Source organism: Leopardus geoffroyi, chromosome E1 (genome assembly GCF_018350155.1).
Source record: "Leopardus geoffroyi isolate Oge1 chromosome E1, O.geoffroyi_Oge1_pat1.0, whole genome shotgun sequence".
Lineage (NCBI taxonomy): Eukaryota > Metazoa > Chordata > Mammalia > Carnivora > Felidae > Leopardus > Leopardus geoffroyi.
Genome location: NC_059330.1, coordinates 16,103,740 through 16,129,141, shown reverse-complemented (window position 1 = coordinate 16,129,141; position 25,402 = coordinate 16,103,740). Strand labels below are relative to the sequence as shown.

The following is a 25,402-nucleotide window of genomic DNA, read 5'->3' as shown; positions in this document are numbered from 1 at the left end:
TTAGATACCGCCTGCAGCATTGGAAAGTGCTCCCCCCAGATGGCACTGCAGGAGAACCAACGTTCCACAGAACTTTTACCCTTTGAGTTTCTGTGAAAAGGTTTCTCAGCAGTGCAGCGTCCTTCCTTAGGAAAGTGAATGTCTTATACCTCACCATGTGGTGCTATCTTCCCCCAGGGCCTCTAGCTTTGTTCCGAGCACAAAGAATTTTTGAGAAAGTTCTGAGTGTACTACCGGTCCTCTTCTTTAGGGCCAGGGCAGTGGAGATGTGAAAATTTAGGTGAGGCAGGATGTAGAAATGATACCTCAGTTTTCTCTACCTTGTTGTAGTAATCATTTTACAATGCATATAAGTCACCACATTGTACAGCTTAAACTTCAATTTTTTTTTTTTTTTACGTTTATTTATTTCAAGAGAGAGAGATTGTGCGCACTGTGAGCTGGGGAGGGGCAGAGAGAGAGCGGGAGAGAGAGAATCCCAAGAAGGCTCCGCACTGCCACCGCAGAGCCCGCTGTGGGGCTCAAACCCACAAGCCTGTGAGATCATGACCTCAGCAGAAACCAAGGTCGCTCAGCTGACTGAGCCACCCGGCGCTCTTGTACACCTTAAACTTACACCATGTTATTTGTCAATTATACTCTAATAAACCTGGAAAGAAAAAAAAGTGAAAGTAATGTGCTTGACACAGTGCCTAGAACATACATATTGGTGAAGCCAGGGACACACTGACTGAGGCTTTCAGTAACTGGATGCCTCTGCCCACAAATTCACAGGGAGGGGAGGGGAGGGGAGCCTGAAACTTTTATTGTTGGTGTTGCAGGGAAAAGGTGTCCCTTCTTTATAAAGACAGGCCTAAGAAAAGCTGCAAATGCTGTTGCATCCCTGAATTCATGCTGAGGCCACATATTATATTAGCAACTGCCTGTATTCTCCCCAAGTCCTCTCAAAACCTTCTCTTCCAGGCATCCATTCTAATTGCCCTCTTCACCCCCATTTCTGCCTGATTACATTTCTGGATAATTGCTTATGCTTTTCTCCCCCGCCCCCCCCCCCCCCCCCCCCGAATGCACTGCCTCCCCACCTACCATTTTTGCCTGTGAAATATGAGGTGTCCTTCTAGGCCCTGGTTCAAATGACACTTCCTCTAAGAAGCATTTAGTCATTAACTCAGTTCCAACTGGTGGTCCCTCACCCCCTCCATGGCATACTGTCCATACCACTCTCTGGACCCACCAAGCACTGCCTTGCCTCTTGGAGACTTCTGGGCATGTCTCAAATCCACAATCACAAGTATCCTGGGCAAAGGCACTGAGTCTTATATAAAGCTCAGGGAATACTCAATGGGCTGATGAACAACTTTTCCAGCCCTCAAAATCCATGGGACTTCCTGAAATATTGGGGAACTGAGGGGTGGGAAAGAAGAAAGTTTTTCCCCTCTCTTAGCAGCCATTTACTGGTCATCTGCCTCTCAAGGAATCATAGGACAGCTTTCATCCCTACATGTCAAGGTAAGGAAACCAAGGTCCAGAGAGTGAAAGGGGGTTTCTCAAGCTCACACAGCAGATTAGTGGCAGAGCCAGGGCCTGGACTCAGGGTATACTCAGTTTAGTGCTCTTTCCCTTCTGTGGAGGGGGTAGTGGAGTATTGAGGGGCAAAGACATATTCTGGGGTAGTCAGGATTACTTTGATAATTCAATGATTTAATTTTTTTTTTAACATTTATTTATTTTTGAAAGACAGAGGAAGACAGAATGTGAGTGGGTTTGGGGCAGAGAGAGAGGGAGACACAGAATCCGAAGCAGGCTCCAGGCTCTGAGCTGTCAGCACTGAGCCCGACGCACGGCTCGAACGCCCAAACCCTGAGATCATGACCTGAGCCGAAGTTGGACGCTTAACTGACTGAGCCACCCAGATGCCCTGATAAGTAAATGATTTAATACACAGAGTCCTTAGATCAGCTCTGCCACAATAAGCACCGTGTGTTTGCTGCAATCACCCTTATTATTATTATTCCTCTGCCCATCATTGACAACTACGACCTCCTCCCACCGGTCCCGTCATTTCAGGGCAGGGAGGAGCTCTGGGAATATTACCTATGCCAGTACATCCTTCCTAGGCAGCAGCTAAGAAGCTGGCGGGTAGCTTTAGAGGACTAGCCATCTGGGTTACTGACCCTAGGGGCCTAGGGTGATTTTTCTAGACCATGATAGAGCCAAGGCCCAACAAATGAAACCTTGAGTAAAAATTGGGTGTTTTGTCTCTTTCTTTCAGTGAAGGGAAAATGAAAAGGAATCTTCTTCCTTTTCTGCATGTTCCCAACAGACTGGGCGACTCTGGCACAGTGCCTCCAGGGCTCCCTGGGCCCAGGGGCCTCCATGGCTCAGTGCAAGCAGCAGCCACAGAGCCTGCTGTCTGTCTGTCTGGCCCTCTGTCAGGCAGCCTTCAGTCCCTCTCAAGCTAGGTCCTTGGGAAGACAGGGTGTCCAGAGTCAGTTTCCACGTCCTTCTCCCATCACTGAGCTGAAAGCAAGATTTCTCATCTCTGATTGGAGGGATACCAAAGTAATCACCGGAACCCAGTGAGTGCCAGCGCCCGCCGACAGGCCCCCGGAACAGGGGAGTTCAGCATTGCTGCAGGCAAGTGGCATCTTGTTTCTCTGATTCCCAACTTCTGTCCCCTGCCACACAATGGGAGGGGAGACTGGACAGGTGCACACCCAGGGACTGCTTTTCTTTTCCCAGAGAAGAGCTCCAATTTGCCTCCCTCCTCTAAAAACAAATGTAATTGCAAATTTGGGACGGGCCCACGAGAAGGACTCTGAGAATTGAGACCAAAGTTCCCTTAGTGGGCTGAACCATTTCTTGGTTTCTATTCCATTTCCATGTTGGAGTCTGATTGGGTAGAAAAGAGTGCAGCATTAAATGCTGGCTGCTTCGTAAGGGAGCCCTGTACATTGGGGAGTTTTTAGTTGGGATTTCATGTGAATAGTTAGGAACTAATTAGAGCAGCAATTCTCTTGCCCCAAATCTGATTCTAGGATCCTGTTGGTTTTTTTGAGTCTTTCCAGAGAGCGTGACCCTTCTCATGACATCCCAACCAGCCCAGAGAGTTTTTTTTTTTTTTTTTTCTCCAGCTGGTGGAGCTGAGCTGGCTGAAGAGTCTATACTCCCTCATTCCAGAGCCTTTGTGACCAGGAACATATTTGGCCATCCCTTCATTCATGTACTCATTCATTCACTGAAACCACTATTTCAGGGTGCTGGGGTTACAGTGGTGAACAAGAGAGAGGTGTTTGGAATCCTCTTGGAGGGCTCAGTCTAGCAGGAGAGACAGACACTGAGTGGTTTACAAAAGCACCAAGTAACCTGAAATGCAGGCCTCCCTAGTGTGGTGGTTAGGGAAAGCTTCCTAGCAGAAGTGATATTCAAGTTAAGATCGGAGGGAAAATGAAGAAATGTCCAGGCATTTTAGCTGGAAATACCATCCTGTGCAAAAGTTCTGAAAAAGCAAGAGAGACCAGGGGACTGAAAGATGAAGCTGGAAGGAAGTAAGGGGCCAGGCCACAGGGACTTGTGTGCCACCAAAAGGATGTGGGTCTTTTTTCTGCCAGCAGTGGGAAGTGCTCTAGTTGCTGTGGGTTGCTGGGCAAGTTTTCCCTCCAATTGACTATTCTGTGTTGACGTCAGCCTCATGAGCTTGGGACTGTGTAAACTGACAGACTCAAGTCAAATGTGACCACTGTGTGGCTTGTTTTGGCTACTGCAGCCAGACTTTTGTTCTTTTCCACTCTCCCTTTGTTAGAATACATGTCACATGTGTTGGTTTCTTATGTCAGCTGCTGGCACCAGACTGTGTTCATGAGACTAAGCAGACTAGCCCAGGACAGAGTGCAATGAACTTGGGGAAGGAGAAATTAGGAGTTACAAGGTTTTATGACTAGAACCTCAAAGTGCCTTCTGTAAAAGATGGGTGTTCTGGGTCAGTTCAGGGAGAGAAAGCCAGCGCTAGCTAGGTTGAATCATCCATGTGGGAAGGATGGCGGGGTGGTTCCTTGGGGGAAAGGGGTGACTGGTCTTCTGTGATTCTTCTCGGACACTGTCTGCTGTTCCTAACTGTTTGAGTTAGGCCGCCTGCCCATCTGACTCTCCCTTTCAAGGGTCATGACTGCCCAACACAAGCTGAGTACAGGTGTATACCCAGCTTCTGGGAAGGGGCATCCCTTGTGAAAGTGGCCCACTTCCTCTCTCCTTTTAAGATTATAAAGGTGAAATTTCGAGGACATCAAAAGGTGAAATTTAGGACATCAATGGAAGAATGATGGGGAAATGAAGAGGGGGTATGAGCTTGCCAAGAGACCATCTTCGTTTTCCCCCTAACCAAATAGTGTTCTCAGCACTTTGACATAGTGTTCTCAGCACCGTTGGGGACAGACATTGTTTGGGGGAGTTCTGCATTTTGCAGGATACTTTAACATCTCTCACTTTAAAATGGTCCTACAAAAAAAAAATAATAAAATACTCCTACACATTTGCAAATACTTCTGTGGGGCAGTACCAACTACCCCTCCCCTGATTGAGAGCCACTGTTGAAGTGTTTACAGGCACAGGAAACATACATATAGCTGTGCTCCAGGTCCCACAGCTAGCAAGCCGGGAAACTGGAAAAATCCACCCCCCCCCCCCCCCGCCCCATTTGAGAATATCTTAGAGAAGCTTTTGTCAAGTGGGGTGGTTATTCTTCCTGGGCTACTCGTGGAGGTTCCTGATGTCTCCTGATCCCAAATGGAGTTCCTCCTGCCTTCCCTAGCCTCATTACTCACAATGGTAGCCTGGAGCTCAGGCAAGGTTGAGATTTGAGTACAGGCATTTCCAGGCCTCTTGTCTGGACTGTGGCCAGGGTTGGCAGGACCGTGTCTGGCGGCTGAGGTGCTGCTCTGTTGGGCCACCAGATGGCACTCGGGAGCCCCCCGCCGTCTGCCGCAGGACTGCTGGTGGCAGGAGTGACTGCAGAGGGAACTTGCCTTAAGGAGGCCTGGTCCTTAAAGAGACAGGGCCACACAACCGCAAACTTGCACGGTAACCCCAACACAAGACTCCCCTGATGACAGGCACCACTGACTAGGCTCTGATGCTCCTTTGTCGTCGCCTTCCTGAATGTCGAGCCACTACCTCTTGGAGCCAATCTCCTTGACAGCCTGTCCTCAGCCCCTGCGGCCACTCCTGGGCCTGACAGGGACAGGGCCAGCCTGGCTGGTGGCGTCACAGCTCCTGGCAGAGCAGCACGGGGCTGGGATGCATCTGCAGAACTCTGGCTGAGAGAACCAGAAGCACAGCCAGCTTCAGCGGAATGGTGGCCACAGGAGGGCAGAGAGCCAGCCTGTGAGCTCTGACCCCAGGTGGACATGCCTCTGCTTTACTCAGAGCTGATAAGGTTGGAACCGCTGAACTTTGTCTCTGGACTTCAGGGACTTAAAGAATCCTTCAGTCTCTTCTGCTGGCTTCTTTCCAAATGCTGACGGGGATGCTGTGGTGAGTAAATTAGGAAGGGGTCTCCACACTCTACTGTTGAGCCCTCTGATCGACTCTTTAGGAAACCTCTCACGTTGACCCCTGGGGGGTGCGATCTGAGCCAAGTCGGGTGAGGAGGGCCACTTTAGCCGGGGGTTGGCATGAGACCCTCCCGAAATTGCATATGGTATAGTATATACTTAGCGTAATCTAAGGCAGCTACCGTGTCCAAGAAGCTGGGCTCGCTGTGGCCACTGGCCATGGGAGCTGGGCATGTGGGTATGTGTGGGGAGCTCCATGGCTACAGGGAGTTGGATGTCACTGTGCCTTCTCCTGGCCATGCTGCTGAGGGAGGGAGCAAAGGGGTGAATGCAGTTCTCTGGTTTACGTCTTGCCAGGGCTGCAGATATTTCTTACGACTCAAGCTGACACAAAACTTTGGGAGAAATAAATAATTGGGGAGGGCTTTGAGTTAATCCGTGCTATCTGTAGATCTCACTGTCATTGGCAAAGCAAGGAGGCTGGGAAGAGACAGGTCAGAAGAGGACAAAGGCCAAGCCTTCTCCCTAAGAGGTGACCCAATAGAGGCTTGGAGAATTTTCTGCTTTCCAGGCCCTAGGGGTGAGGGTGAATTTCAGAACAGTAAATGCTGCTTTACTGTACCAAGGTAAAGGAAATGAAGCAAGGACCCAGAAACAGCCCTCCCACCCAAGGTCGGCTAGGAAGCAGAGTTTATAGTCTGGGAGTCATCTGCCTGATCTACCTGGGTACCCACCTGCAGACTCAAAAGATGAGATGGGAAAGGTTCAAGATTGGCCCAAGGCATAGAAGCAGTGGGGTTCAGTGGGGACTGGAGTTCAGGAAACTGTCACTGGATTGATTGCATCTAGTTTATCTCCAGAGTCATCTGCCCTGTTGTAGTAGATGGGGCTTTCTTTGAAAACCAGCTCTGTTTTTGCTTAATCATTGGTGGCCCTGGAGGGGAGGCGGGGGAGGGGAGGGCGCGTTCTGGAATGACACTGCTTTGCATTCATCCTATGGCTCCAGTTTCTCCTCTCTCTGAGTTTAGCTTCATTCTGTTCATTCATTAGTTCACTCTTATGGCAGCCCAATACAGAGATTACACACCTGGACTCTGGATTCAGCATCTCAGTTCATTTCCAAGTATTACCAGCTACTAGCTGGCCAGTGACTTAGCCTGTCTACTTCTGGGGTAGGGAGCGTAGAGCAGTGCCTATCTCATTGGCTTATTATGAGGATTAAGTGAGATAACCTACATGAGGCACATAGAGCAGGGCCCCACACTTAAGACGAACTCAGTAAATGTTAGCTGTCATTCGTTTGATTTATTCAGCCCGTATTATTGAATGCCATTCTGTTGGGCTTTGGGCAGAAAGTCTGGTCTTGGGGCACAATATGATTATGGCTGCTTTACAGTCTACCCAAGTCAGTCATCCACTGGGCAGAGTGCTGTGGATACCCCAGTGAAAAAAGATGCAGTTCTAGCTTTGAAAGAGCTGATCTGGCAGGAAGGATACAAAGTCTTGGGGTTTTTTTGGCTATCATAGTCTGATTTTTGTTTTTGTTTTTACTTTAATGTTTATTTATTTTTGAGAGAGTGTGAGTAGGAGAGGGGCGGTGGTGGGGGGGACAGAGGATCTGAAGCAGGCTGTGCATTGACAGCAGCGAGCTGCTGGGCTCGAACTCACAAAACTTGAGATCATGACCTGAGCTGAAGTCAGCTGCTCACCCAACTGAGCCACCCAAGCGTTGTTTTTTTTTTTTTTTTTTTTTTTTAATTTGAATGCATAGGCCCTCCATCCCCACCTGTACATCCAACCTCTGCACACTGGTACCCCCTGCCAGCCCCAGCATGGGGAGAGGTGAATGGACATCCATTTCACCAGCAGTGACCTCCAGGTGATCAAGGAAGCAGGGACTCCTGGAGCCTTCCTGTTGTGCACAGTGGAGCAGGATTTGCTAACAGTGAGGAGGCAAGAAAAGTGGAGATACCCAGTTTTGGCTGTAAGCACAGTCACCCTTTTTCCATCCTGGCTGAGTGGCTGGTAGAATCAAGTGTTGGTTGTTGTGAAGGCAGTGAGTGGCACACCTGGGAATTAAGGGCAAGGCCGCTGACCTTCAGAATGGGATATATCTCCTTCCCACTCAGCCTCTCATCATCAGCCCAGCACTACGGGCAGGGCAAGGCAACCGACCCTTAAGTCCCCCTTCAATCAACGGGTGGTGAGGCAGGAGCAGGTGGTCACCAAGGGAGGTGGGGAATTGAGGACAGCCTACCTGCAAAGGTGGGGAGTGTTCACTCAAAAGCCTAGACAGAGAATGGTTAGTGTGGGCTGCAAGATGAGGTGCGTTGAGTGCTGATTCAGTGCCTTGGGGTACTCAGGCAGGTCTGCACTTCGCTGAATCAGGGCAGTCTGCGCACAGGAAAGCCCCTCCGCCACTCGGAGAGATTGGGGTTGTTGGCAGAGCACTTAACCTTTGGCACAATGCAGATGAGAATGATTATTTAACTCCTTCCTTACTAGGAAGTTGGACTGGGTCTCTCCAAATTCCTCCCCCATCCTTAGTGCCAGGAATCTGGAAACTTCTGTTCCGGTCTCAAAGCACCCTGGTGCTCAAAGACCCACACACCTGTCTCCAAGCCAAGAGTCGGGCTGTGTGGTGTTAACCACCTACTGGAAGCCACCAGAAAAGGCATCAAGGGCATCTTGAGGTAACTACCCTTTCCCAGGACACGTGTATGAAACTGTGTGTGGAGGTGGAGGAGGGCTGGAAGGGTTTACTTAGCTGCTCAGTGCCTCAGGTTTCTCATCTAGAAAATGGAGGGAACAGAGATGACATTGAGGTTCGCAGTGAGATAATCTTGTAAGCGAAGCACTAAGATCCAAGCCAGGTGTACCGCAGACATTCTCTGTTAATTATTAGAAGTGTTCCTCCAAGATTCCTCTCTCCCTGTACCCTATATTGTGTTCTGGAGCGGGAGGTCCAGGACAGGATTGGACAGAATGTAGGAGAAAAGCAAACTATGGCAACGCTAAGGAGAGCAACTGTAACATTTTAGCTTGAAAATGCTGAAAATAGCGTGTTCAAGCCTTTGTAGATAAAAATGTAAAATGTATGCAAATGTATGTGTCTCACGCAGAAACATACATCTATGGCCTCCTCGCAGTCAGTTTCCGGATGTGGCCATCAGGAAAACCCCTGCTGATACAGAGAGGGCCCAGGCTGCCTTGATGGTGGTAGTGGTTATTGGGGAGAGGGCAGTGCTGCTGCTTCCCTGGGCTGAGCTCGTGTTTCTAGCTTTCTTCTGGGTTCTGTGCCTTCTGAGACTTCCACGTGGGAAGAAGAGAGGCTCTGGGCCCCTCTCTGCTCCTCCACCCTCACCATCCTCCCTCCGGTTCCTCTGAGAGCTCATTTGCTTCCTCTCCCATCCTGGCTCTATTTCTGGAGCATCTCATTGGAGATGCACAGCCCCCTCTCTGCCAAGCTCCAGGTGCCTCCTCGGCCCTCCCAGTCTTGTGTGCAAGTCAGGGATGGTGGGAGGGTGACAGCTGAGCAGGGAGGGGCCGCAGGAGACGGAGGCAGAGTCTGAGCCAGGAGGGTTGGGAAGGGGGAAGGCTGAGTGGATGCAGGGAGGGGCCAGCCTTACCTCAGAGTTGAAAAACACCCACTGCAGCCACCTGTGGAGGCTTTTCACACCCTTCCCCTGCACCTTCCCAGGGGTTCACCTGACCTGCTGTGAGTTGGAGGCCTCTACCCAAGCAGCTGCCGGAACTGGCTGCAGGCTTCCTTTCAGCATTACGGGTGAGGGTCTGCTTCTCTCCTCAAAAGAACTAGATCTGTGCTTGTTTGGAACGATGAGGAAGGAGCCCTGCCCCCATGTGGATGGGGCCCAGTAGAGCTGGGCCCCATGAAGGCTTCGCCTGTCAGCTGCTTGATGATGGGGGCTGAGGGGTGGGGAGGGTGTGCTCCACTATCAGAGACCTCACTATTTGAGGTAAAACTAGCATAAATGGCCCAGCGCAGGGTTCCCTTGGTGGGCCCACTGCTTCGCTTCTGTTGGGTTCTGGAGAGGAGCTTCAGCGCCCCCTGCCCTTGCCCACCCTAGCCTGGTCCCTCCTCCAGGGTCCCACAGGACCATATCTGCAGCAAAGTTGCCTTGGGTCCCATAGAATTGGCACCTAGGAGGCCTAAAGCCCTCCGCCACCACCCCCTCCTCCAACCTCTCCACTGCTCTTGCGAGGTCTTAGAAGGAATTTTACTTCCTCAGGTTTTGTTCTCAGAGGCATCTTGACCCCAGACTTCCCTCAGCTTGCATGTGATTATATATACAAGGTATGCCTCCTGGGCTGCGGCTGTGGATCCCCAAAGAAGTCTCCCGGGGAACCCAGGGAAGACCCTGGAGGCTCTCCTGCCCCCAGTTGGTCCTCCACTGCCCTTACTCAACCCCCAGCCTCCCGCCTTTCTCCAGCCGCCGCCCTCTGGTGTGTAGGGCCGAACTGCCCGGCTTTTAGGTCACGGGTGTTGAAATAGATGAGGTTGTTAAGGTTTGGAAGGAAAGAGTTCCCGCGCGGCCGAGGCTTTCCGCGGGCGGGCAGGACATTAACCCCGTCAGCGCCGTCCCCCAGGCTTGTCTAGGGGAGGGGCCTGACGGCCGCACCGGCCCCAGAAACTGCGCTTGGAGATCCTGGGGTGTCAGGTGATGTCACCCCTGCGGGGCCCATAGGTCTCCCCGCGGCACTCAGTCTGCGGGTTGCCAGAATTCGGCTGAGCGCATTGAGGGGAAGAAGCGGAGCCTGGGCCTGCACCGCAGCCCGGAGACCCCCGCGGGACCACTCCTCCGTCACGGGCTGGAGCCCCTCGCGTCTGGGCGTCCGTGGGGACTGGGGCTGCTCCCCGCACCCCCGACCGGGTCTGGAGGCGTGCTGCGGCGGGGGAGGGGGCGCGGAAGCCTCGCGCCGATTGGTCGCGGCCCCCGCCCCCCGCCCCTGGCCGCGGCGCAGCCCCCGGGAAGTTGCTAGTCTGCGGGCGCGCTGCGGGGCCGCCGCTCGGGGATCCGCAGCGGGGCTCGCCGAGGCCACTGCGGCCGGAAGGGCTCCCGGGGGCGCTCGCCTGCCCTCGCCCGCCCTCCCCTCCTCTCCCGGCAGCTCCGGCTCCTCCCTGCTACCTGTTTCCCTGCCTGCCCCCGCCTCCACCCCGCGCCCGGCAACTTCGGCCTCCCGGGCTGGCCGCCCCTCCCGGCTCCCCGCCGGCCCGCCCGCCCGCCGCCCGCGCCCTCCCTCCTTTGTTGTGCGATGAGGGTCGGGTTTCCGATCTGACGGAGCCGCCGCCGCCGCCGCGCCGAGCCGCGGGCATGGAGCCGCTCAGCCACCGGGGCCTGCCGCGCCTCTCCTGGATCGACACCCTCTACAGCAGTACGTGTGCGCTCGGGCCGGGGAGGCCGGGCGGGAACGGGCCGCGGCGCCCCGACGGCCCCGGGGCGCGACCGCCGGGCTTGTCTGGGGAGCCCGGCGCGGGCAGGGGGCTGCGGGCGCCGCCGGCCGGGTGCCAGCGGGCCGGGAGGCGGGGAAGAGGCGTGGGTCCCCCGCCATCGGCCGCAGATGGGGTCCCCAGAGCGGACTTGGAGCGGGTGGGGGGCCAGTGGACCGACGGGGCTTGGAGAGCTGTGTCACCCATTTCCCACCTGTTGTGTAACTGAGCACTCCCCAACCCCCAGGAAGGAGAGCCCTTGTAGGGGGCTCCCTCCGCTCCCCGACTGACTGCTCCTTCTGTCCACGCTGAAGCAGAAAGGCCATTTTGGCAAAGTCCTTGGCGCCTGAGTTTGTCACCTCGGGGACATCCTGGGGTGTTGTGTGTTTTGGGGTGGAGGTGGGGTCGGGTGGGAGGGTCTGTAGGGGCAGATCTCCATGGGGGCCATTTGGATTGAAGGAGCTGAAAACCTCGGGCTCAGCAGTCTTTCCTGCCAGCTTCATCGCCACCCCCACCCTCACCACCCCCCAAAAAAGAAAAGAAAAAAAAAAAAAAAAAAAAACCTCGGCTTTTCCACCCCCTCATTCCCAAATCTGCTTTGATCATGTGATTGCTCTTGCACTGCAGCTGGGGATGTGTAACTGATCACTCGTACATTCTGGGGGCTCCCCGTGAGCACCCCCACTTTACACCCTGCCTTGCTTAGGTGACTAAAAGCCCTGCGCTTCTCTCCACCCTCCCTTGAGACATCTTCCCCAAAGCTTTCAGTGATTTAAGAAGAGGGTCCTGCAGGCCCCTGAAGAAGCCAGTGAGTGGATTTTGCCCTCTCTGAGCACTTCAGTGGGACCCTCCCACTCTCTTGCTATGTCTCCTAGCCCAGAGTCCTGAGGCAGGGGGCAGGAGTTGGGGGAGGCAAGCTCAGTTTCTGGACATTGGATGCCATGGGACAAGGACATTTTTAAGGGTTAACCTGGCTCCGATACCTTGTTGACGGTTATATGGGTGAAGAGAGGAATAGACAGGGATGGTGCCTTGAACCCCCAAGGCTTTGCCCTGGAGGCCCCTCGGTACTCAGTATCCAGCCTCTGACCTCTGTATCCCCTTGGGTCCCCATCATTCCCCTCACCTTCTTCTCCTCCCTCTTCTCCCTCTTCCTCCCCCTCCATCCTCTTTTCCTTCCTCCGCCCCCCCCCCAACCCCCCCTCCATAGGAGCTCTCCTTGTGATGGTTCATTCCACTTTGGCTTTTCAACATCAAAGGGGCAAAGCCAGATCCCCTGGGTGTCAGTCTTGCACCAAGCCCAGCCACTCCATCTGCTCCTTCCCCTGCAGAGGCCAGCATCCGTTGGGTGAAGGTCAGGGCCCATGGCTGTGTGGCGTGTGTATGCACGTGTGTCTGTGTGAATGGGGGCACACATCTGTTCAGAGCCTTGCTGCAGATCAGCTCCTGACCTGAAGGAAGGATTAGTGACCTCTTAGCTGTGCTCTTGCAAATAACAGTAATAACAATGCCTCATATTCACATGCTACTTATGTTCCCAAATATTTCTGGCTCTCTGGCGAAACCCAGTAGTGGTTTCTGTATTTCTCAAAGCGTAGAATCCTATGGAAATCTGTGTCTGACTTCCTCTCTATTGCCCTGACAAAGACTCCCTAACCTAATTATTTCCAAGTTTTCCTACCACCCCTCCCCCTGCCACTTAGAGCAGGGAAGCAAAATTGTCTGAGGTCTCCTTGAAAATTTCTGACCAGAGGAAGATGGGACCTGATAAGGGAATTCGACTGAGGCCTTCTTTAGGGGTGCCTGTTAACCAGCCCTGACTCAGGCAGGCAGGCATCTGAGCTGTCTGCTATGCTGCTGCCCCAGCCCCTGGGCTCCTGGGGGCAGCCTGGAGGGGGGAAGGCACTGACTTGGCAGCAATGTGAGGAGTCCCTGCCTCCCTCCTCAAAATGGCTTATTTGAGAGCCATAGAATGAGGCTTCCTGGGGAGGTGCTGTGCAGTCATGTTTGGGCTGTTAGCCATGAAGTTTCCTCTTGACAAGAGCCTAAATTAAAACAAATACCCAGGCTGTCATTTGCCTGGCAGCAAGGTTTTGTAGCTCCCGGAGGAAGTTCCTCTGCCTCTCAGAAAGCTGTTTGCTTACAAGGCTCACAATCCTGGGGTGGCAGGTCCCCACAAAAGCTAAATCCGTCAGGAATTGCAAAGGGGAAGTCCCCAGGGCACAGGGTGGGCATTTCTTAGAGATGTGAATGACCCAGTGATAGAGGCCCTTCCCAAGTGCTGCTCCTGGTAACAGTGATAATAGCATATCCTGAGGACCCACTATGTGCGAGGCACTATGCTAGGCTCTCTCCATCCATCCTCTCCAGACCACACAATTGTGTGAGACAGGTAGTCTTATCTCCATTTTGCAGAAAGAGGGGCTTGGTGAGCTCAAGTCATTATCCAAAGTCACATAAGTGATAAGTGATAAAGCTGCAGTTCAGATTACACCCTAGGTTGGTAAGGAAGACTCTTAGTGTCACCTAGATATGTCAGAAGTTGCTCAAGGCCTTGGAATGTCATGGAATGGGGGACATCTGTCTCTTTGGTCCTCTGTGTTCACAGGATTCTTCCAGCAGGATAAGTGGCCTCAAATGACTCTGAGCCCAACAGGAGTCCACGTGCCTCTTGTAGGAACCGGGGGCTGGTCCTGGAGCCAAGGTGCGGGTGGTTGAGGCTCTGAACTCACTGAGGTTGATGGTTCTCTCCTCCTAAGATGCCAGGCTGCCAACCGGCCCCTCCTCTGACTTACTTCTTGCCTTTGGAGTTGTCAGCTCATTCTTTGTGGCTTCAGCATCTATCCCAGGAGAAGTATGTGCATTTTCATTGCAGGTTGGTAGTCATTTGAGAAGAGGTGGGCAGCAGGCCCCTCTCCCCTGCGGTAGAAGTCCTGAAGGGCCACGGTGATGGTGATTTGTCTGACTCAAGGAGACAGGTTGACTCCCAGCTGCCAGTGTGATACGGGACTGATGGGAGCAAGGTCTTTGCTCCTGATAAGCTGGAGTGGCAGACAAGGCTTCCAGCCATCCCACTTCTTGTCTCTGTCCCAGTCATTTTCCTATGTCACTGTAATAATGTCAGCTTTGCTCCTCAATGCCTTGCCTAAATTCTCTCCCTGGAGCTGGTGTGATTCTTTCTGTAAGGCTGTGTCCTTCATTTTATCTTCTCCGTGCCTTTCTCTCATCACCTTTTCCACTAAACACATCACTTCCTCTTGGTTTTCTTCTATACCATGGAATTAGACTGGATTAAATTAAGCTCTGTGAGGGGTGCCTGGGTGGCTCAGTAGGTTAAGCGTCCAACTCTTGATCTCAACTCACATCATGATCTCATGGTTCATGAGTTTGGGCCCCCGCGTTGGGCTCTGAGCTGACAGCTCCAGAGCCTGTTTGGGATTCTCTCTCCTCTCTCTGCCCTTCCCCTGCTCATGCTAGCACACATGCGCATGCTCTCTCTCAAAAGTAAACAAACATTAAAAAAATTTAAAAAGCGGGATAACAAAATGGGGAGGGTGCTCTGAGCCTGTCCCTCTAAGTGGATACCACCCTCCAAACAGATCTGAATTGAGGCATGTATGTGCCCCAGGCAGGCAATAATTTGGCACCTCTTCAAGTGGAAAGTCTTTCGTCTTCTACCCCAGACAACATTTGCAAGGGATATTTCAGTCACTCGTGATATTTTCACATCCCTTATAGACTCAGTGCCCCATCCAAGAGCCAAGAAAGCATTTGGGGCTGTGGGGATACAAACCCATCTCCAGAGCATCATGAGGCAGCCTAGGTTTCTCATCTCACTCCCATATTAGCCACACCAAGGATCAGGCTGCTGGCCTGACCCAGACTGTGTGGGTCTGATCAGAGCAGTGGTCTCACAGAGGCCGCCTCAGACCACCTCGGATATGCTAGTGAGCACCTGCAGATGGGTGTTTTCTTACCCTCTGAATGGCCCCAGTCACTTAGTCCTTCTTGTTAACACCAGCCCATTATTGTCATGGCTGCTGGAGTCTCAGAGGTGGGGCTGGCAGAAGGATGAAGTCATCTACTCCGAGAAAAATTTTTGTGATTGTGATTGTTGCTGTTGTTCTTTGGCAAAACAGAAGAAATGACAGGAACATTTGTGAAGAATTAGCTAAGTGGGTAGCAGACGGGGGAGTAGTGAGAAAACTCATTCTGCCTCACTCTTGCAGGTGCGATGGAAGACTTGGGGCCGTTTTCTGAGGTGTGGTCCTCTCCCTGGGGGCAGTTCTGGTACCCTGTGCACACTTCTCTGTAATATGAAGCCACGAATGTCTCTCGTGGACACCATGTGGGTTGATGAATGTTTATAAGGTGCTTTGTAGGTGAGGAGTGCTGTTGGACTGCCCTCCAAACACGGCCCTCATCACGAACAGGAGTCCGTGAAAGGCTTGCTGAGGAGTGGCAAGGGGCTGGGAAAGGGGGAAGGGGGCTGGCAGGAACAGAGTGCCGGACCCAGTTCTTAGATAGTGCCTAGGCCAGCTCCTCATGCGTAATGAGCCCTCTGTAATTTTTGGTTGCATGAGTGAGTATGAGAGGGAAAAGAAAACTCTTGGGTTCTTGGCTCCTTAACTCCTTACTCCACCAGAAACCCCAGAAACCGATTCATTGGCCCATTCACAAGTTTCCAGCTGTGTGGATTTGGTAATTGTAGTAGCTTGTAGTAGAGTCGGAGACCCCCCAAGGGAGTCCCACGCGTTGCCAGGGCTTGTGATTGTGCAATTGGAAGACTTCACTGCCAGGGCTGGTGCTGCAGCTGTTTGGCTCAGCTTGAACCCTTTGGGGGCAAACCAGGAACTAGGCAGCTTCACAGTCAGCTCCACATCCGTCACTGTTTTCCTCTGCTGGGCCCCTGGCTGTGGTGGGTGGAGGTGATCCATGGGGCTCCAGTACCCATCACATTCTACCTACAGGCTCTTAGAACTTTCCACTGAACACCAGTAGGAGAGGCCTGTAGCTTAGCTGTCTCCAGAGCAGAATAGGAGACATTGATTTTAATTCGTGGCCTTGGTCTGCTTCATTTGCATTTCTTTGGGCAAGATCGGGTCAGTGGGAGCCATGGATACCCTTGACTGGCAGTGGGAGTGTTCTGCTTGTTTCTGAGTCTTGGGGAGAACCTGTCCAGACCCTGTAAATGTGAAGAAAGAAATCAGGGCAGTAGGCAGACTTACAGAAATGGCCCCATATGGAGATTGGGGCTAGATGCTCAATCCAACCCCCTGCCCAAGAGCCCTCAAAGGTGGGACCAACTGGTACCATGACTGACTGGATGGAGAATAGATGTTCTCTGTCCCAGATTCAGACCTTTTTGGGGTCTCTCACTCAGTTTTCTGTACCTATGCTTCATTCCTATCTTCTTTTCTCCCCTTCCTTCCCTACCACACCAGAATGAAAACTGAATATGGGTTTACTAGCCATATGGAAACTAACAGGACCAGTGTCTTCAGGAGATGGGGCAGATGAGGTGGGTTCTGCAGTGACCTAACTGATCAGATGCCATTTCTCTCTTTTCTCCACCCTCACTTCTGATGCCTACATATCCCTCTAGACCACAGATAAACATGGAAGATGATATGGTCAGGCATTTTGCCTAAAGGTGAGCAAGATCTCCAGAAAGTGTTGGGTGGATGGAAGGCCTTGGGTGGACCAGGGCTGATGGAGCTCAGAGTTTTTGTCACTCCGGATGCCATGGCCACTGGCCTCTCTGGTATGTTGGCGGAGCTGGTGCCGCGTAGAAAAGCCCCGTATTGACTAAGGATCTGTGGGTTTACTCAGGGCTGTTGGGGGAGGACGTGGCCATAATTACCTTCATGGGATTGAAGGGCTGATCCTATTAGCGTGTTGGGCTAACCCCTTCCTCCTGGGCATTGCCTCCTGGCCAGCAGCAGGGGTTTAATGGATCAAGATTACGGAGACCAAAGATGTTGTATAATTAAACCCAGTTATTTCCCTACCTGGGGGACATCTCTATCCACAGCAGCAATTGATTTCCTCACTTGTGGTCGCCCTGTTCAGCTGCAAGTTACCCTGGGCCTAAACAGCCCGTGGGCCATCTTTGTGAATGAGTTTCTCTCTTGAAGGTGCAGTTTTAGGTGAAAAAACCCCTTCTGAGAGTTTTGGGGTCAGAGTGGCAGGGTGTTCTATACAATGGGGGCCTCTTTGGGAAACGTGACTAGGTTCCACAAAGGTACGTAGAAATCTCACCCTTGGGTCACTCATGACCCCTGGGCCCATGAAAAGAAGCTCGTCAGTCCTGCTTGGTCTGTCAAGATTAGTTTTTCCATTTGGTCTAAGAAGAACGGATGTGACATATAACCAGCCCTACTACGTGCCAGATGCTGTGCTACATACTTTCCTTGAATTATCCCTAACATCCCAACAAAGTAACTGTCATTATCCCTCCTGTTTTATAGACAAGGGAACAGAGGCCCTGTGAGGTTATTGCCAAAGGGCTCCAGTTTGAAGTGGATCGGATTTCAGATTGCTCTGATTCTATGTGCAGCCTTCTGGCAGCAATGATGATGAGAGCCAATGCTGTTGAGTACCTACTATGTGTCGACACTGTCCTAGGCATTAACCCTGTCATCACCAGTCCTCAACAGGCCCTACTTTATGAGGCAGGAATTGTTATCTGTATTTTATAGAGAAGAAATGAGCTTAGGGAAGTTAAGTAATTCATTCAAGAGAATGAGAGCTTCTAGCTTCTAGAGCTAGAAGACAAGCCAGGCTTCGAGCACAAGGTTGGCTGGACTCTGAACTGTGCTTTCTCCCACACTCCCTGCCTTTCACCGCATTGCCAGTGAGGCCCCCCCCCTTGGCCAGGTAGTTTGTGGATGTTGATTGATCTGCTCACCTCTCTAGCTAAAATGACAACTGTAAAGACAGGCTTGGCTCCCCCATGGGGCTCAGAAAGCTCTCAGCCTTCAGGGGGCCTGTATGTGCCCATCCACTGGCCTACCTCTTCCTAAGGAATGATCCCAAGGAGATCTCCCCGTGGGCACTTGGAGCCCGTATCCCACCATTACCTTATCCCTGGGATTATTGCCAAGAAACACTGATGGCTAACCAAATTAAATAATTAAATAAATAAAATAAAGTTTGAAGGGAAAGAGAGAAAATAGATTTTGGGGATAGAAATGGAGTACAGCTAGTTCCCAGTTTCTAGAGCAGAGCAGGGCCAGAGGCAAGGAGATGAGAGCTGGAGGAGGAGAGGACTCGGCAGAGCCACACTGGCCTCACTCTCAGGCCTTTTAAAATTCACCTCCACAGTTTCCAAAGGAGAATAAAGGGCCCTCAGCCCTAAATCAGGCCACTGCACACCAAGGTCCTTTGCCGAGGCCCAGGGCCAGTTGGGCTGCAGATCCAGCCTCTGTGTTTGAACTCACCCACGCGCAGCATGCTAATGATGGGCTGGTTTGGTGCAGACCCTTCAGCCCCTCTCCCCACACCCCCACAGCCCCAGAGCCCAGAGTCCCCTGCTGAGCGGCAGCCTGTGCCTGGTGGCTTACACCCTAGCACATGGTTGCAAAGAGGGTTTGTGTGTGGTGAGTGTTCTGGATGGGATAAAACGGAGGAACGCCCTGCCCTGAGCTGAGAACCAAAGCCAGAAGGCGCCAGTGGGGAGGAGAAGGGGGGAGCTCCCTGACCCCATTCTCTTCCTTTCCCCTCCCTGCCCACAACTTCATGGGCAGCTTACTTCCTGCACGAAGCCTGTAGGCATTTTTAGGAATCCTTCTTTGGTTGGGTGTGGGGACCCATGAACCTTTCCCTCCCTTGCTCCTGTTTGTAGAGGAGTTTCTAGTAAGAAGTTTCCATTGCTTCTGCCTCCCTGTGGTTCCAGGACGCAGCCAGACCAGAGGCTCAGCCTGGACAAGATCCATCTTCTAGGTGCAACCTTGTGGCGTACCCCCATACCCCCCGAGCTTTCTCCTGGTCTTCCTGTGCTTCCTGCCCTTCCCCGCACCCCCCGCCCCCCAGCCTCCACTGTCTTTCAAGGGAAGAGACACCACTCGGGGAAGACTGATGAAATGGGCTGCCCAAGAATTGAGAGGGCCTGGTGATGGCGATCCTGTCCTTCCAAAGAGGACGCGACTTCACCCTAGTGCTTCTCCACAGGTCCTTCTGTGCAGGTCAGAACAGTGGCCTTACCGCAAGCTGCTCAACTCCTTCCTCACCTGAGCAGAGCTGGGGAGTGCCCGTTTAATAACCTGCTGCGGTAGCTACTGTTGTCATCTCTGTGTCATGAGAGAGGAGCCAGAGAGCTAAGGTGGGGACCTCCAGGGTGTAGCATGAAGGGCAGTGTGCTCACGGGTGACCTGGCCAAAGGAGTCGACTCCTCACCATTGGGATGAAGTTAGCAGTGGGGTCACCCATCAAAGGGAAGACTGGACTAGGTGAATGACTTCCTAACTTGCAACCTGAACGCAGTACCTTTACGTTATAAGCACGTGTGCAGAGCAATACAAAATTTCACAGGGCAGTACTTACCCTTTCTGCAACATTTGCAATGCACTTAGATTTTCGTGCCCTTTTATTCCATTCAAAGCAAACCAAGAAAGTGCTGATCATGACCTACTACATTGATTTCAGGACGTGCAGTAAGAAAACAGTGGACACGATAATCTCAGAGGGCTTTTATGAACCGTAAGGAATAATAATTTACCAGACCGCAGTCATGTATATACCGCTGTTGTGATTTTCGCCAGATTTACACAGTTCTGTTCTTATGAACTTAGCGTTCTTCTTCAATTTGATTTGTTGTTTGAAATATAACTTAGAAAGAGAACTAGTGAAAATTCTGTACCCCTTGCAATAAACCAAAAGTTACCTTACCAATAAACACGCTAAAAACTAAACAATGTTACTAATCCTAATTATACACTGTTGCCCTTGGAAGGATCTAGGTCTGAGCCTCCCCAGCCGTTGTTTAAAGAAAAAGGAACAGAAGATAGAGAGAGGGATGTTAAAGACATGCCAGTATCAAACAGAGTCTTTCTTCTTCAGTAACAGGGAGATTGAAAGGAATCAAGAAGGGAATAACTTTCTCAACATGTGCTTGAGTGTGCTTTAATGCAGGGCGGCTAGCAAGCAGGTGCTAATCAAAGAGCCCCTCTGCGGTGGCATTCTCTACTTCTATCTACCCAGAGCCCTGGGCTCCATCGTTCCCGTGGTGGGAGAGGAGAAGAGAAAGATGATTTTCTCCTAGGGACAAATATACTAGAGCAGAGTCTCAAATTCTGTCGTGCATTTGAATTGCCTGGGGATCTTGTTAAGACGCAGGTTTTCATTCAGTAGATCTGAGGCCTGAGGTTCTGCATTCTAGCAAGCTCCCAGGGGATGCCAATGCTGCTGAAGGTCTAAGGACCACAGTTTGGGTAGCAGAGCTCCGGGCTCCTTGATTCCCATCCCTGGGAGACTGACTGCAGACTGTGAACCAAGTCAGACCCTTCTGAAACTGGATTCTAGCCAGATGAAAGGCAACCCATGACATGTGTCTCTTTTGAGCCCCCTTCTCGATAAAAACAAAAAGAATGAAGCAATTGATTGGACAGTCTAATGGGTACCAACCAGACTTGAGCTAGTGTTCGTATGTTCATGATCTCATTTAATCCACCCAGTAAACCTGTGAAAGGTTGTTACCCTCACACCAAGGATGAGAAGAGAGTGCGGCCATTGTGGTTGGCTTCTGCTGGGGATTTTTGTCATGGGGGTCTCCTGTGTTCACCCCCTGCCTGTGTGGCAGGAGCTCAGGCATCTGGTCTTTTCTGAGTGCCACTGTCTAGACAAAATCTGTGTCCTTCCCACCCCCCTTACCCCCTGAAGGGCCGACTTCAGTGTTAATGGAGCAGAATGCCTTGGTTGTTAATTTTCTAGCGCATCATCCAGAGGGTTAATGAGAGACCAGCTGGTGTGCCACTCAGCCGTGTGGAAGCACCATTTCCCCTTGATTTAGGTGGACAAACATTCTGCAGACCCCATGGCAGCTCCTGACTGACGTTCCCCCTTTGCGCCTGGATGGTGCCCACCTAGATGTGTCAGTGGGCACTGTGTGCCATCTTAGTGTGTACAACCTTCAGAGACTGAAAGCAGGAGCTGGTTCTGTCTCCTGCTCCCTGGAGGGGAAGGACAAGACACAAATTTGACGTCTGAAATGCTCCTTCTGGCCTGGGGATGCTGTCTTGGCTGATCCATGCCATTATAGCCAGGCCCTTGCAGGGGATGCATAAGCACCCCCAAGTCCCTTCTCTGATGTCTCCTGAGGCGCCACCGGCTTTCCATGTGGCTCTACCTATGGTAAACCTACTTCCATCTCCTCTCCTTTGCCCTGGGGCATTTTCTCTCCACATTAGATCCAAACTGCCTTCAAGATCCCCCATGGGGGCGCCTGGGTGGCGCAGTCGGTTAAGCCTCCGACTTCAGCCAGGTCACGATCTCGCACTCCGTGAGTTCGAGCCCCGCATCAGGCTCTGGGCTGATGGCTCAGAGCCTGGAGCCTGTTTCCGATTCTGTGTCTCCCTCTCTCTCTGCCCCTCCCCCGTTCATGCTCTGTCTCTCTCTGTCCCAAAAATAAATAAACGTTGAAAAAAAAAATTTAAAAAAAAAAAAAAAAAAAAAAAAAGATCCCCCATGCAGGGGCAGCTGGGTGGCTCAGTTGGTCGAGGTCTGACTTTGGCTCAGGTCACGATCTCAGAGTTCATGGGTTCAAGGCCCACGTCGGGTTTTGCATTGACAGCAGGGAGACTGCTTTGGATTCTGTGCGTCGCTCTCTCTCTGCCCCTCCCCTGCCCGTGGTCTCTTTTTCAAAAATAAATAAACATTAAAAAAAAAAAAAAAAGATCCCCCATGCAGGGGGATCCTCGCACTATCCATTCAGATTTCTCAGTTCCCCACAGCCACGCTCCGTGTTCTGGTGAACTCCCATCCAACCTCAAGCCTTGCTCAGCCTCCCACCGCCTCCAGGAAGCCCCCCACCCCAAGCCTGATTATAGTGCTCACCCCAGTGAGGTCCCCAGCTCAGAACCCTGCTTGCTCCGGGCCACATCGTGGAGCACTTTCTTACCTGTTGTTTTGTAGTGTTTTGCATCTGTTGTCTTTTCTTCTCTGCCAGACTCTGAACTCCTTAGAGGCATGAAGAAGAATAACAAAGGCTGCCATTTATAGGGTGCCTGACACTGTCCTTAAGTACTTTGCAATGTTCCATTTAATCTTCCACCTCCCGTGGAGGTCCCAACTATTTTTATCCAGTTTTATAGATGAGGAAACTTTCTTTTCAAGATTCTAGACACGTCCAACAGCTTTCCTATAAAGGGCCGAGCTGGGCTCTAAACCCAGATCTGTGTGGATGCCCCAGCCTGTGCTCGTCAGTGAGGGTGCCCAAAAGTCAGGGCTCTCCGAATGAGAACTGTATGTTTGAAACACTCCTCTGCCTGCTCTGTCCAGTTTGAGGACTGGCTCTGAACCACCACACGCTTCTCCCTTTCCCACACACCCAGCCGTGCCCTGAAGATGTGGGGGCTTGGAAATGCTCCGTGATTGGTAGAGAGGGTATGAAGACATAGAGGGTTCTGGGGGACCCAGGTCCATCATACAAGAGAATCGTGGAGCAAGGAAAATGCAAGGAGGCAGCAGAGCTGGGCCTGAGGAGGGCGGAAGGGCAGTCAGAAAAGGATGTTGGAGAAGGGCGCCTGGGTGGCTCAGTCAGTTAAGCCTCTGACTCTTGATTTCAGTTCAGGTTATGATCTCACTGTTCTTGAGATCGAGCCCCATGTCGGACTCTGCACTGAGTGCAGAGCCTGCTTGGGATCCTCCTCCTCCCTCTCTCTCTGCCCCTCCCCCACTTGCACGTGCTCTCTCTCTCTCTCTCAAAATAAATAAAATAAATATTAAAAAAAAAAAAAAAGAAAAGCATATTTGAGAGACCAAGCCCGTGACCCTCTCTGGACCCCAGCTGTAACTCGGGCCTCACTCAGATCAGGGCATGTTAATCAGCTGGGGAATCTTGTGAAAATGCAGATTCTGACCCAGCCAAGCCTCTGCTAGGCTAGGTCAAGCCCCAGGTGATGCCCATTTGGGGTAGGAAGGACCTGGACTCCTCCAAGCCCTTTTGGAGGATCTGATTCAGTCACTTGCCAGTCTAGCACCTTCCCACCTCTCTCCTTTCTGCAGGGTAAAATCTAAACCACTTAGCATGGCCTGGGAGCCTTTTCAGACACTGTCTCCAGCCTCACCTCCTGGTGTTCCCTACCACACTCGCGACCCTCCAGCCAACCTGAAGTCTTCATAGTTCCTCAGGCACCCCATGCCCAGTCATCATTTGGTATTTTTTGCACATGCTGTTCCTTTGCCCAGAGGAACACTCGTTGGCCTTTCTCAACCAGGTGAGGACGAGGTTGAATGTCACTCCTTGGGAAGTCATAGACTGGGGAGTGGGCTCTAGACCTAAGATCCTAGCTCTGGAGAGAAGTCCCCAAAGGTTTCTAGAATCCTTCCCTGTCCCAGCTCCCAGCAAAGGTCATCTGTGGTCCCTAGCCTTGCAGAGGCATGGAATCAAGGTGACTTAATTATCCTTAATTGAACACCCATTATTTCTTGCCACCTTTGTGTAAAAATAGAGCTGAGAAGTACTGAAGTGAAACCCCACCTTGGAGTCCCAGGGGCATGGGGCCCCTCCCTGGGAAGGTGAGAGGGCACTCTTTGGAGCATGGGGAGGCCCTAGGCCATCTGTGCAAGCTCTGGGGAGCTGGCCTTGTGACCTGGGCCGGGGCTGCCGGGGCACTGTGGTCATGCCCTGGATTCTGAGAGGCCAGCCTGACCCTCCTGTCAGTAGTCTTTTTTTTTTTTTTTTTTTTTTTTTTTTTGGAGAGAGAGAGAGTTTGAGCAGGGGAGGAGCAGAGAGAGAGGGAGAGAGAGAGAATCCCAGGCAGGCTCCACACACTGTCAGCACTAAGCCCAATTCGGGCCTCCAACCCACTAACCGTGAGATCATGACCTGAGCCTAAATCAAGAGTTGGATGCTTGAACCAACTGAGCCACCCAGGTGCCCCCTGTAGGTATTTTTACGGCTGCTTTCACTTTAAAGTTTTCCTCTGGGCTGTGGAAATATTTCAGGACTTCCGGAGGGGTTTCCTTTGGTGCTTCCTGAGTTTTCTCCTGGGCTTTTTGCCTTCAGGTTCCAGCCCCAGGCAGGGGCTGCTTCTGGAAGGGCTGTGGGTGTGGCCCCGGCTGACCGCAGCCCTTCTTGGAACCTCCTACCCCCTGGTCACCCAGCCTTCCCCTCCCAGGGAGGCTCCCTGTTTGCATTGGTTTGCTCTTTTGCTCCCCCTTCTCTGGGAAAAATGGTTCTTCCTGCATGCACACCCCCTTTCCAGGCTGAGGAGCACACTGATGGTAGGCAGGTAATTGAGGTCTCAGTTTCTCTGGCTCTACGTCTGTTCCCTCTTCTGAGAGGAGCAGCTGGAGGGAAGCGATGTGTTGCCTTGTCTTCCTCACCTATAAAATGGGAACAACATTACCACCCCCACTGACAGGGTTGCCAAATTTTTCAGCAAATAAAAATGTAGGATGTCCAGTTAAATTTGAATTTCAGATAAACAATAAAAAAATTTTTTTAAGTATATGACATCCCATGCAATATTTGAGATATACTAAAATGTATTTGTTACTTATCTGAAGTTCAGATTTCACTGGGTGTCTTGTATTTTATTGGTGTCTCTGCCACCAGGTTGAATGGCATGTATGTAACACTTAGCAAGGGACCCATCTAGATGTTCCTTGCTCATTCCACCCAGGCACCCCTTTTGAGAGAACATTTCATGACTTTCTTCTCTCCTCTGTGCCACTCCCTGACCCCTAGAGGTGAAGCTGATGAGAAGTTTCTGTGGGTTTAACACAGAAATACTGTGAGATGGTTTTTATAGACTGACACAAAAAAATAGTGATGGGATTAAGGGGGAAATGCCAGTGATAATAGCTCTCACTTATCTAGCACTTGCTATATGTCCTACATTGTTCTAAGCATTTTATGCATGTAAGTTCCCTGATTCTTGACAATAATCTTGTGAAGAAGACTCTTATCTCCACTTTACAAATGAGACCACAGATGCATAAATTAGGCAAGTGATTTGCTCAAAGACGCATAGCTCGTAAGTGATGAGCTGGGAAATGAACTCAAGCAATTTGACTCCTGTGGTCTTGCTCTTTAATAGGACACAAGGCTGCATCTTGTCTACCAACTGCCACACTAAAAATGTGAAGTTACTTTAAGGTCAAGAACATGGAAACCTACAGGGATGGTTTCACAAAGCAGGTGATAACACAGCCTGCTCCCAGAGAGAAGAGTGACTTCCTT

At 51.6% G+C, this 25,402-nt stretch overlaps 1 protein-coding gene across 7 annotated transcripts in view; it reads left to right on the top strand.

Annotated features, from left to right (window-relative positions):
* ABR (ABR activator of RhoGEF and GTPase) overlaps nt 1-25,402 on the top strand; it is a 185,233-nt gene that overhangs the window by 34,907 nt on the left and 124,924 nt on the right. The window contains exon 1 of one of the 7 annotated variants that reach the window (XM_045487765.1): nt 10,283-10,943. The exons of the other annotated variants lie outside the window; for them this stretch is intronic. Coding sequence (XP_045343721.1) covers nt 10,883-10,943 — 61 coding nt within the window. The 5' untranslated portion in view covers nt 10,283-10,882. Of the gene's footprint in view, nt 1-10,282; nt 10,944-25,402 lie in introns of those variants that run through there. 7 annotated transcript variants of the gene reach the window in all.